The 13,042-nt window shown below is 45.9% G+C and overlaps 1 protein-coding gene across 3 annotated transcripts in view; it reads right to left on the bottom strand.

Moving 5' to 3' along the window:
- LOC129828537 (cAMP and cAMP-inhibited cGMP 3',5'-cyclic phosphodiesterase 10A-like) overlaps positions 1 to 13,042 on the bottom strand; it is a 194,090-nt gene that overhangs the window by 50,443 nt on the left and 130,605 nt on the right. For all 3 annotated transcript variants that reach the window (XM_055889551.1, XM_055889554.1, XM_055889553.1), the window contains exon 10: positions 2,707 to 2,758. In XM_055889551.1, coding sequence (XP_055745526.1) covers positions 2,707 to 2,758 — 52 coding nt within the window. The remainder of the gene's footprint in view (positions 1 to 2,706; positions 2,759 to 13,042) is intronic.

The following is a 13,042-nucleotide window of genomic DNA, read 5'->3' as shown; positions in this document are numbered from 1 at the left end:
ACCCCATGATAAACCCCGAGATAAACCCCATTATAAACCCCATGATAAACCCCATGATAAACCCCATTATAAACCCCAAGATAAACTCCATGATAAACCCCATGATAAACCCCATGATAAACCCCATGATAAACTCCATGATAAACCCCATGATAAACCCCATGATAAACCCCATCAGTACGGTACACAGAAAGACATGGTCACACAGACAGGGGCGAATCATAACTTCCCTTCCCATTGATATCAACCCATGTGACGAAATGAACATTTGACTTAAAGGGGAAGTTAGGATTCACGGTAGCACTTTACCATAAGGTTCCATTTGTTAAGGGTTTCTAAAAGGGGTTATAATTACATTATTAACGATTATTTAATAGGGCGGCAGGTAACCAGGTGGATAGAGAGTTGGGCCAGTAACTGAAAGAGAGGTAAGTGAGGCTGGTAGCCTAGTGGTTAGAGGGTTGGGCCAGTAACTGACAGAGAGGGAAGGGAGGTAGGTAGCCTAGTGGTTAGAGGGTTGGGCCAGTAACTGATAGAGAGGGAAGGGAGGTAGGTAGCCTAGTGGTTAGAGCGTTGGGCCAGTAACTGATAGAGAGGGAAGGGAGGTAGGTAGCCTAGGGGTTAGAGGGTTGGGCCAGTAACTGATAGAGAGGGAAGGGAGGTAGGTAGCCTAGTGGTTAGAGCGTTGGGCCAGTAACTGACAGAGAGGGAAGGGAGGTAGGTAGCCTAGGGGTTAGAGGGTTGGGCCAGTAACTGACAGAGAGGGAAGGGAGGTAGGTAGCCTAGTGGTTAGAGCGTTGGGCCAGTAACTGACAGAGAGGGAAGGGAGGTAGGTAGCCTAGTGGTTAGAGCGTTGGGCCAGTAACTGACAGAGAGGGAAGGGAGGTAGGTAGCCTAGGGGTTAGAGCGTTGGGCCAGTAACTGACAGAGAGGGAAGGGAGGTAGGTAGCCTAGGGGTTAGAGCGTTGGGCCAGTAACTGACAGAAAGGGGAGGGAGGTAGTTGTCAACATTTCTAAGTGGAGAAAGTGCCAATCCACTAAGTCATTAACAATTATTTCTATTAACCTTTATTTAACTTGGATAAGTCAGTTTAAAGAACAAATTCTTATTTTCAATGACGGTCTCGGAACAGTGGGTTAACTGCCTTGTTTCAGGGGCAGAACGACAGAGTTGTACCTTGTCAGCTCGGGGATTTGAATTTGCAACCTTGCGCGGTTACTAGCCCAACGCTCTAATAGCCACTTGGCTACCTGCCTCCCTCCCCTCTCTGTCAGTTACTGGCCCAACCCTCTAACCACTAGGTTACCTACCTCAGTACATGTTAGCAAGGCAATACAAGTTGAAGTTACATAAATTATCAGGTAAAAAAAACAATAAAAAAAAACAGGATATGAGACATGTGAACTGAGGCGACGCCAGCGGCACATGACAATACAATACACAGTACGCAGTACAGTATGTCACCACAACACACAGTACAGTATGTCACCACAACACACAGTACAGTATGTCACCACAACACACAGTACAGTATGTCACCACAACACACAGTACAGTATGTCACCACAACACACAGTACAGTATGTCACCACAACACACAGTACAGTATGTCACCGCAACACACAGTAACGCAACACACAGTACAGTATGTCACCACAACACACAGTACAGTATGTCACCACAACACACAGTACAGTATGTCACCACAACACACAGTACAGTATGTCACCACAACACACAGTACAGTATGTCACCACAACACACAGTAACGCAACACACAGTACAGTATGTCACCACAACACACAGTACAGTATGTCACCACAACACACAGTACAGTATGTCACCGCAACACACAGTACAGTATGTCACCACAACACACAGTACAGTATGTCACCACAACACACAGTACAGTATGTCACCGCAACACACAGTACAGTATGTCACCACAACACACAGTACAGTATGTCACCACAACACACAGTACAGTATGTCACCACAACACACAGTACAGTATGTCACCACAACACACAGTACAGTATGTCACCACAACACACAGTACAGTATGTCACCACAACACACAGTACAGTATGTCACCACAACACACAGTACAGTATGTCACCACAACACACAGCACAGTATGTCACCACAACACACAGCACAGTATGTCACCACAACACACAGTACAGTATGTCACCACAACACACAGTACAGTATGTCACCACAACACACAGTACAGTATGTCACCACAACACACAGTACAGTATGTCACCACAACACACAGTACAGTATGTCACCACAACACACAGTAACACAACACACAGTACAGTATGTCACCACAACACACAGTACAGTATGTCACCACAACACACAGTAACACAACACACAGTACAGTATGTCACCACAACACACAGTACAGTATGTCACCACAACACACAGTACAGTATGTCACCGCAACACACAGTACAGTATGTCACCACAACACACAGTAACACAACACACAGTACAGTATGTCACCACAACACGACACACATTCACTGTCCTCATACACATTCTAGACAACCATCATGGACTTGGGCCAGACACTTGGAAGTGGTAGTCCCTTCCCTGAAATAGCATGCATCACTACAAATAGAAACAAATACGAAATAGACAAAATACGAAATAGACAAAATACGAAATAGACACACAAACAAACAAAAACGTACCATTATATGTTCAAGTAGAGAATCTATTGCCACAATGTTGTCAAAGTATGTTCTGTTGGAGAAAGAGAGAGAATGATAAACTAAGGCTATTGATGATTGATAAGGGTATGATTGATAAGAGTATATATGATTGATTACGGTATTGATGATTGATAAGGGTAATGATGATTGATAAGGGTATTGATGATAAGGGTAATGATGATTGCTAAGGGTAATGATGATTGCTAAGGGTAATGGTGTTTGATACGGGTAATGGTGATTGATAAGGGTAATGATGATTGATAAGGGTATGATGATTGATAAGGGTAATGATGATTGATAAGGGTAATGGTGATTGATAAGGGTAATGGTGAATGATAAGGGTATTGATGATTGATAAGGGTATTGATGATTGATAAGGGTAATGGTGATTGATAAGGGTAATGATGATTGATAAGGGTATTGATGATTGATAAGGGTAATGATGATTGATAAGGGTAATGGTGATTGATAAGGGTAATGATGATTGATAAGGGTATTGATGATTGATAAGGGTAATGATGATTGATAAGGGTAATGATGATTGATAAGGGTAATGATAATTGATAAGGGTATTGATGATAAGGGTAATGATGATTGATAAGGGTAATGATGATTGATAAGGGTATTGATGATAAGGGTTTTGATGATTGATAAGGGTAATGATGATTGATAAGGGTACTGATGATAAGGGTAATGATGATTGATAAGGGTATTATTTACGTACAGACAAAGAATCTTAATTTGACCCTTTTTATCGCAGGAGGAAAATAATCCTCCAGCAGGAGGATTTGAATGAATATTAAATATTTACAATCCTTGCCAGGGGGCAGCTGGAGGCGGTGTTTGTAGGCTATACAAAACAGGACCGTACCTACATTGTACCTTAAACTGGGTATAAATACTACAGATTCGGTTCCAACAGGCCCGGTCCCAACTCATTGGAATGCCCCCACCCCATGACCCAAACAGCAATTTGTACAATTTATACCTGTCCAATAGACCCCGGGTGGCGCAGCGGTCTAAGGCACTGCATCTCAGTGCTTGAGGCGTCACTACAGACAAGCTGGTTCGAATCCAGGATGTATATCAACTGGCCGTGATTGGGAGTCCCATAGTGCGGCGAACAATTGTCCCAGCGTCGTCCGGGTTTGGCCGGTGTAGGCCGTCATTGTAAATAAGACTTTGTTCTTAACTGACTTGCCTAGTTTAAATAAAAGTGAACTATGGTGGTCCTGACAGCGCTTTAAAAAAAGCATCAGGGCCAGGGGGTATTAATCTCTCTTGTCTATCCGTGATTGGACGTTGCACACTGTCTGCCTATTATATGCACTGGAATTACGCGCCTCTTTCGAAGCATGAAGCTGGATGACGGTTCATTGATTTGTGCAGGACACTGACGGTGATTTAATAGGCTAGTTAGTGGACTAGAACTACTGAAATAGGAGCTGTCGACTGAGCCAGACATTCACATCCAAATGTTTTAGATCGAACCCTGCTTTCTGAATTTTTAAACGGATATTAATTCCCATCTCTGTCGTGTGAATCGAGTGGCATGTGTGGTGCGCCTTAGACTGGTAGTTTCCCCTCTCTACCTGTATGTTGGAACAAACGGATTACCGTGTGCGTATCACTGCGCTTATAATGTGTAGAAATAATAGTTGATCAAACATTTCAAGCTGAGCGTTCCTATCTGTTCCATCAGACTCGTTGCGTTTATAGCTTACGCTGGGTGTAACCGACGTGACATGGCTAGCTGGTTAGCGGTGGTGTAACCGACGTGAAATGGCTAGCTAGTTAGCGGTGGTGTAACCGACGTGACATGGCTAGCTAGTTAGCGGTGGTGTAACCGACGTGAAATGGCTAGCTGGTTAGCGGTGGTGTAACCGACGTGAAATGGCTAGCTGGTTAGCGGTGGTGTAACCGACGTGAAATGGCTAGCTGGTTAGCGGTGGTGTAACCGACGTGACATGGCTAGCTGGTTAGCGGTGGTGTAACCGACGTGAAATGGCTAGCTGGTTAGCGGTGGTGTAACCGACGTGACATGGCTAGCTGGTTAGCGGTGGTGTAACCGACGTGACATGGCTAGCTGGTTAGCGGTGGTGTAACCGACGTGAAATGGCTAGCTGGTTAGCGGTGGTGTAACCGACGTGACATGGCTAGCTGGTAAGCGGTGGTGTAACCGACGTGAAATGGCTAGCTGGTTAGCGGTGGTGTAACCGACGTGACATGGCTAGCTGGTTAGCGGTGGTGTAACCGACGTGAAATGGCTAGCTGGTTAGCGGTGGTGTAACCGACGTGAAATGGCTAGCTGGTTAGCGGTGGTGTAACCGACGTGACATGGCTAGCTGGTTAGCGGTGGTGTAACCGACGTGACATGGCTAGCTGGTTAGCGGTGGTGTAACCGACGTGAAATGGCTAGCTGGTTAGCGGTGGTGTAACCGACGTGAAATGGCTAGCTGGTTAGCGGTGGTGTAACCGACGTGACATGGCTAGCTGGTTAGCGGTGGTGTAACCGACGTGAAATGGCTAGCTGGTTAGCGGTGGTGTAACCGACGTGAAATGGCTAGCTGGTTAGCGGTGGTGTAACCGACGTGAAATGGCTAGCTGGTTAGCGGTGGTGTAACCGACGTGAAATGGCTAGCTGGTTAGCGGTGGTGTAACCGACGTGACATGGCTAGCTGGTTAGCGGTGGTGTAACCGACGTGAAATGGCTAGCTGGTTAGCGGTGGTGTAACCGACGTGAAATGGCTAGCTGGTTAGCGGTGGTGTAACCGACGTGAAATGGCTAGCTGGTTAGCGGTGGTGTAACCGACGTGACATGGCTAGCTGGTTAGCGGTGGTGTAACCGACGTGACATGGCTAGCTGGTTAGCGGTGGTGTAACCGACGTGAAATGGCTAGCTGGTTAGCGGTGGTGTAACCGACGTGACATGGCTAGCTGGTTAGCGGTGGTGTAACCGACGTGAAATGGCTAGCTGGTTAGCGGTGGTGTAACCGACGTGACATGGCTAGCTGGTTAGCGGTGGTGTAACCGACGTGACATGGCTAGCTGGTTAGCGGTGGTGTAACCGACGTGACATGGCTAGCTGGTTAGCGGTGGTGTAACCGACGTGACATGGCTAGCTGGTTAGCGGTGGTGTAACCGACGTGAAATGGCTAGCTGGTTAGCGGTGGTGTAACCGACGTGAAATGGCTAGCTGGTTAGCGGTGGTGTAACCGACGTGACATGGCTAGCTGGTTAGCGGTGGTGTAACCGACGTGAAATGGCTAGCTGGTTAGCGGTGGTGTAACCGACGTGACATGGCTAGCTGGTTAGCGGTGGTGTAACCGACGTGACATGGCTAGCTGGTTAGCGGTGGTGTAACCGACGTGACATGGCTAGCTGGTTAGCGGTGGTGTAACCGACGTGACATGGCTAGCTGGTTAGCGGTGGTGTAACCGACGTGACATGGCTAGCTGGTTAGCGGTGGTGTAACCGACGTGACATGGCTAGCTGGTTAGCGGTGGTGTAACCGACGTGAAATGGCTAGCTGGTTAGCGGTGGTGTAACCGACGTGAAATGGCTAGCTGGTTAGCGGTGGTGTAACCGACGTGAAATGGCTAGCTGGTTAGCGGTGGTGTAACCGACGTGAAATGGCTAGCTAGTTAGCGGTGGTGTAACCGACGTGACATGGCTAGCTGGTTAGCGGTGGTGTAACCGACGTGACATGGCTAGCTGGTTAGTGGTGGTGCGCGCTAATAGCGTTTCAATCGGTGACGTCACTCGCTCCGAGACCTTGAAGTTGTTGTTCCCCTTGCTCTGCAAGGGCCGTGGCTTTTGTGGTGCAAATGGGTAACGATGCTTCGAGGGTGGCTGTTGTCGATGTGTGCAGAGGGTCCCTGGTTCAAGGCGAGGAGAGGGACTATACTGCAGACAATGTTCAGACTGCAGGTCCACTGGGCGTCAGTTCAAGTAGCCAATACAGGTTACAGCGCGTTTCGTGTGAATTCTTATGTGAATTATAATAAATGTACATACAGTATATCACAAAAGTGAGTACACCCCTCACATTTTTGTAAATATTTGACTATATCTTTTCATGTGACAACACTGAAGAAATGACACTTTGCTACAATGTAAAGTTTTTTTAAAAATGCCTTCCTCACCATCTTGAATAAGCATGCCCCATTCAAGAAATTTAGAACCAGGAACAGATATAGCCCTTGGTTCTCTCCTGACCTGACTGCCCTTAACCAACAGAAAAACATCCTATGGCGTTCTGCATTAGCATCGAACAGCCCCCGTGATATGCAACTTTTCAGGGAAGCTAGAAACCAGTATACACAAGCAGTTAGAAAAGCCAAGGCTAGCTTTTTCAAGCAGAAATTTGCTTCCTGCAACACAAACTCAAAAAAGTTCTGGGACACTGTAAAGTCCATGGAGAATAAGAACACCTCCACCCAGCTTCCAACTGCACTGAAGATAGGAAACACTGTCACCACCGACAAATCCACTATAATTGAGAATTTCAACAAGCATTTTTCTACGGCTGGCCATGCTTTCCACCTGGCTACCCCTACCCCGGTCAACAGCACTGGCCCCCCCTCTGCTACTCGCCCACGCCTTCCCCATTTCTCTTTCTCCCAAATACAGTCAGCTGATGTTCTGAAAGAGCTGCAAAATCTGGACCCTTACAAATCAGCCGGGCTAGATAATCTGGACCCTTTCTTTCTAAAACTATCTGCTGAAATTGTTGCCACCCCTATTACCAGCCTTTTCAACCTCTCTTTCGTGTCGTCTGAGATTCCCAAAGATTGGAAAGCAGCTGCGGTTATCCCCCTCTTCAAAGGGGGGGACACTCTTGACCCAAACAGCTACAGACCTATATCTATCCTACCCTGCCTTTCTAAGGTCTTCGAAAGCCAAGTCAACAAACAGATTACCGACCATCTCGAATCCCACCATACCTTCTCCGCTATGCAATCTGGTTTCAGAGCTGGTCATGGGTGCACCTCAGCCACGCTCAAGGTCATAAACGATATCTTAACCGCTATCGATAGGAAACAGTACTGTGCAGCCATATTCATTGACCTGGCCAAGGCTTTGACTCTGTCAATCACCACATCCTCATCGGCAGACTCGACAGCCTTGGTTTCTCTAATGATTGCCTCGCCTGGTTCACCAACTACTTCTCTGATCGAGTTCAGTGTGTCAAATCGGAGGGTCTGTTGTCCGGACCTCTGGCAGTCTCTATGGGGGTGCCACAGGGTTCAATTCTTGGACCGACTCTCTTCTCTGTATACATCAATGATGTTGCTCTTGCTGCTGGTGAGTCTCTGATCCACCTCTACGCAGACGACACTATTCTGTATACTTCTGGCCCTTCTATTGACACTGTGTTAACAACCCTCCAGGCGAGCTTCAATGCCATACAACTCTCCTTCCGTGGCCTCCAATTGCTCTTAAATACAAGTAAAACTAAATGCATGCTCTTCAACCGATCGCTGCCTGCACCTGCCCGCCTGTCCAACATCACTACTCTGGACGGCTCTGACTTAGAATATGTGGACAACTACAAATACCTAGGTGTCTGGTTAGACTGTAAACTCTCCTTCCAGACTCACATCAAGCATCTCCAATCCAAAGTTAAATCTAGAATCGGCTTCCTATTCCGCAAACAAAGCATCATTCACTCATGCTGCCAAACATACCCTTGTAAAACTGACCATCCTACCAATCCTCGACTTCGGTGATGTCATTTACAAAATAGCCTCCAAAACCCTACTCAATAAATTGGATGCAGTCTATCACAGTGCCATCCGTTTTGTCACCAAAGCCCCATATACTACCCACCACTGCGACCTGTACGCTCTCGTTTGCTGGCCCTCGCTTCACACTCGTCGCCAAACCCACTGGCTCCAGGTCATCTACAAGACCCTGCTAGGTAAAGTCCCCCCTTATCTCATCTCGCTGGTCACCATAGCAACGCCCACCCGTAGCACGCGCTCCAGCAGGTATATCTCTCTAGTCACCCCCAAAACCAATTCTTCCTTTGGCCGCCTCTCCTTCCAGTTCTCTGCTGCCAATGACTGGAACGAACTACAAAAATCTCTGAAACTGGAAACACTTATCTCCCTCACTAGCTTTAAGCACCAGCTGTCAGAGCAGCTCATAGATTACTGCACCTGTACATAGCCCATCTATAATTTAGCCCAAACAACTACCTCTTTACCTACTGTATTTATTTATTTTGCTCCTTTGCACCCCATTATTTCTATCTCTACTTTGCACCTTCTTCCACTGCAAACCAACCATTCCAGTGTTTTTTTTACTTGCTATATTGTATTTACTTCGCCACCATGGCCTTTTTATATTTTTATTTATTTATATATATATTTTGTTTGCCTTCACCTCCCTTATCTCACCTCACTTGCTCATATTGTATATAGACTTATTTTTCACTGTATTATTGACTGTATGTTTGTTTTACTCCATGTGTAACTCTGTGTTGTTGTATGTGTCGAACTGCTTTGCTTTATCTTGGCCAGGTCGCAATTGTAAATGAGAACGTGTTCTCAACTTGTCTACCTGGTTAAATAAAGGTGAAAAAAAAAATAATAATAAAGTAGTGAGTGTACAGCTTGTATAACAGTGTAAATTTGCTTTCCCCTCAAAATAACTCAACACACAGCCGTTAATGTCTAAACCGCTGGCAACAAAAGTGAGTACACCCCTAAGTGAAAATGTCAAAATTGGGCCCAATTAGCCATTTTCCCTACCCGGTGTCATGTGACTCGTGACTGTTACAAGGTCTCAGGTGTGAATGGGGAGCAGGTGTGTTAAGTTTGGTGTCATCGCTCTCACACTCCCTCATACTGACTGGTCACTGGAAGTTCAACATTGCACCTCATGGCAAAGAACTCTCTGAGGATCTGAAGAAAAGAATTGTTGCTCTACATAAAGATGGCCCGGGCTATAAGAAGATTGCCAAGACCCTGAAACTGAGCTGCAGCACGGTGGCCAAGACCATACAACGGTTTAACTGGACAGGTTCCACTCAGAACAGGCCTCGCCATGGTCGACCAAAGAAGTTGAGTGCACGTGCTCAGCGTCATATCCAGAGGTTGTCTTTGGGAAATAGACGTATGAGTGCTGCCCGCATTGCTGCAGAGGTTGAAGGGGTGGGGGGTCAGCCTGTCAGTGCTCAGACCATACGCCGTACACTGCATCAAATTGGTCTGCATGGCTGTCGTCCCAGGAGGAAGCCTCTTCTAAAGATGATGTACCAGAAAGCCCGCAAACAGTTTGCTGAAGACAAGCAGACTAAGGACATGGATTACTGGAACCATGTTCTGTGGTCTGATGAGACCAAGGTAAACTTATTTGGTTCAGATGGTGTCAAGCGTGTGTGGCGGCAACCATGTGAGGAGTACAAAGACAAGTGTGTCTTGCCTACAGTCAAGCATGGTGGTGGGAGTGTCATGGTCTGGGGCTGCATGAGTGCTGCCGGCACTGGGGAGCTACAGTTCATTGAGGGAACCATGAATGCCAACATGTACTGTGACATACTGAAGCAGAGCATGATCCCCTCCCTTCGGAGACTGGGCCGCAGGGCAGTATTCCAACATGACAACGACCCCAAACACACCTCCAAGACGACCACTGCCTTGCTAAAGAAGCTGAGGGTAAAGGTGGCCAAGCATGTCTCCAGACCTAAACCCTATTGAGCATCTGTGGGGCATCCTCAAATGGAAGGTGGAGGAGTGCAAGGTCTCTAACATCCACCAGCTCCGTGATGCCGTCATGGAGGAGTGGAAGAGGACTCCAGTGGAAACCTGTGAAGCTCTGGTGAACTCCATGCCCAAGAGTGTTAAGGTAGTGCTGGAAAATGATGGTGGCCACACAAAATATTGACACTTTGGGCCCAATTTGGACATTTTCACTTAGGGGTGTACTCACTTTTGTTGCCAGCGGTTTAGACATTAAAGGCTGTGTGTTGAGTTATTTTGAGGGGACAGCAAATTTACACTGTTATACAAGCTGTACACTCACTACTTTACATTGTAGCAAAGTGTCATTTCTTCAGTGTTGTCACATGACAAGATATAGTCAAATATTTACAAAAATGTGAGGGGTGTACTCACTTTTGTGATATACTGTATTTGTAAAGATGTATTTTTGTCTAGGGACAAATCTATTATTTTATTATACTGTATGTTCAAGGCAAGAGATGAACAGAATAAATGATGAATGGCATCAGCGTTTGTGTGGTCCAGTGTTTACAGCTGCTGAGCCAGGCACACATTATGCCAGAGTCGGCATGAGTTTGATTCCAGTCCATTGCCCTTGGACTCCCCCTCCCTCCCCCCACTGGTCCATCTCATGAGTTTGATTCAAGTCCATTGCCCTTGGACTCCCCCTCCCTCCCCCCACTGGTCTATCTCTTCAATAAAAGCTCCTAAATTGCAAAAAGAGTGGTACTGCCCTACTTCCTCAAAAATACCTTTAAGAAAGAATAATAATAGGCTCGTATAATATACTGATCATACAGCTAATCCTAATAATATGCCATTTAGCAGTGGGAGGATTTAGTCCTAATAATATACCATTTAGCAGTGGGAGGATTTAGTCCTAATAATATGCCATTTAGCAGTGGGAGGATTTAGTCCTAATAATATGCCATTTAGCAGTGGGAGGATTTAGCCCTAATAATATACCATTTAGCAGTGGGAGGATTTAGTCCTAATAATATACCATTTAGTAGTGGGAGGATTTAGTCCTAATAATATACCATTTAGTAGTGGGAGGATTTAGTCCTAATAATATGCCATTTAGCAGTGGGAGGATTTAGTCCTAATAATATACCATTTAGCAGTGGGAGGATTTAGTCCTAATAATATACCATTTAGCAGTGGGAGGATTTAGTCCTAATTATATACCATTTAGCAGTGGGAGGATTTGGTCCTAATTATATACCATTTAGCAGTGGGAGGATTTAGTCCTAATAATATACCATTTAGCAGTGGGAGGATTTAGTCCTAATAATATACCATTTAGCAGTGGGAGGATTTAGTCCTAATTATATACCATTTAGCAGTGGGAGGATTGTAACATTAACACATGGTTGCAGCAAAGTGCCAGATTCTCGAATGATAATGACCAAATTATTATTATCTCATGATTAAAGAGACAGGGTTGGCATGAATTGCAGGAGTGGGGATAGTGAAACCAGCTGTTCGACAAGCTGTTCAATCAGCTGTCAATCAACTGATGGCCCAAAATCAGCTCATCACCTCATCGCCAGGGAAACACAAACAGTAACCTTTTCACACCTTTCCTTATGTGACAATGGATAGGCTAGCAGGTAGCCTACAGAATGTAGCCTATTGGAATATCATCAAATAAAATGGGGGCCTTTTGTAACCATTGATGACACTAGAGTATTGCCAGCTGATGTTAAACCATCCAATACGAGCTAAATTCACACACAACAGATCTCAATAGCAACCATTATTGGTTACCTCATTTACCGCTCCCTAGGATGTCGGTGTTACCTCTTAGTCCTGCTTGCAACCAAATCCTTTCAAGATATGTTTGCCGTCTGGTTGGTAATATCATCGGAAACAACTTTTTGAACAGACCAAGAGTGGATTTATCTATTTTGACAAGCATTCCGTACAATTGAAATAAAGCATTTACTCTGTTTCGTGTTCCCCCCCCCCCCCCCCCCCCCGCCCCGCCCGCAAGGTTCGAGCCAGTATATGCCGTAGGTCAGAGAGAAACACGTGCAGTTAGATTATTTTTTGCTGAGAGAAACGTTTGCTGTTTTAGAGCTAACTTCCTGTCATTCAAAAAAAAAAATGGTCATGGCTTATGATGTGTTCTATGCTATCTGGGATTCCAGCCCTCCCAGAGCTCGTGCCCCCCGCCCCTAGACCAGTGGGTGTATCCCTGGACTGTCCATATTTTAAATGTGTAACTAAATCAAGTCAATGAGGGGGGGGGGGGGTAATTTGTGCCAGAAGGGCATGGGCCGTAATCGAACAGACGCCGACGGCCTGTATGTGCACGGTAAAGTCAGCAGCCCTAACCACTAGACCACCCCAGGCCACGATCAAACACACTGTTGACAGTTGATTTGTAACCTTAGATTCCCTAGAAACCTTAAGTTGGTCTCTTTTCCAATAATATATACTGTAGATCAGGGCTCTTCAACCCTGTTCCTGGAGAGCTACCCTCCTGTAGGTTTATATCAGGGCTCTCCAACCCTGTTCCTGGAGAGTTACCCTCCTGTAGGTTTATATCAGGGCTCTTCAACCCTGTTCCTGGAGAGATA

The sequence above is a fragment of the Salvelinus fontinalis genome, chromosome 30, assembly GCF_029448725.1.
Source record: "Salvelinus fontinalis isolate EN_2023a chromosome 30, ASM2944872v1, whole genome shotgun sequence".
Classification (NCBI taxonomy): domain Eukaryota; kingdom Metazoa; phylum Chordata; class Actinopteri; order Salmoniformes; family Salmonidae; genus Salvelinus; species Salvelinus fontinalis.
The sequence above is the reverse complement of the archived record's forward strand: the minus strand, read 5'-3'. Positions and strand labels throughout refer to the sequence as shown.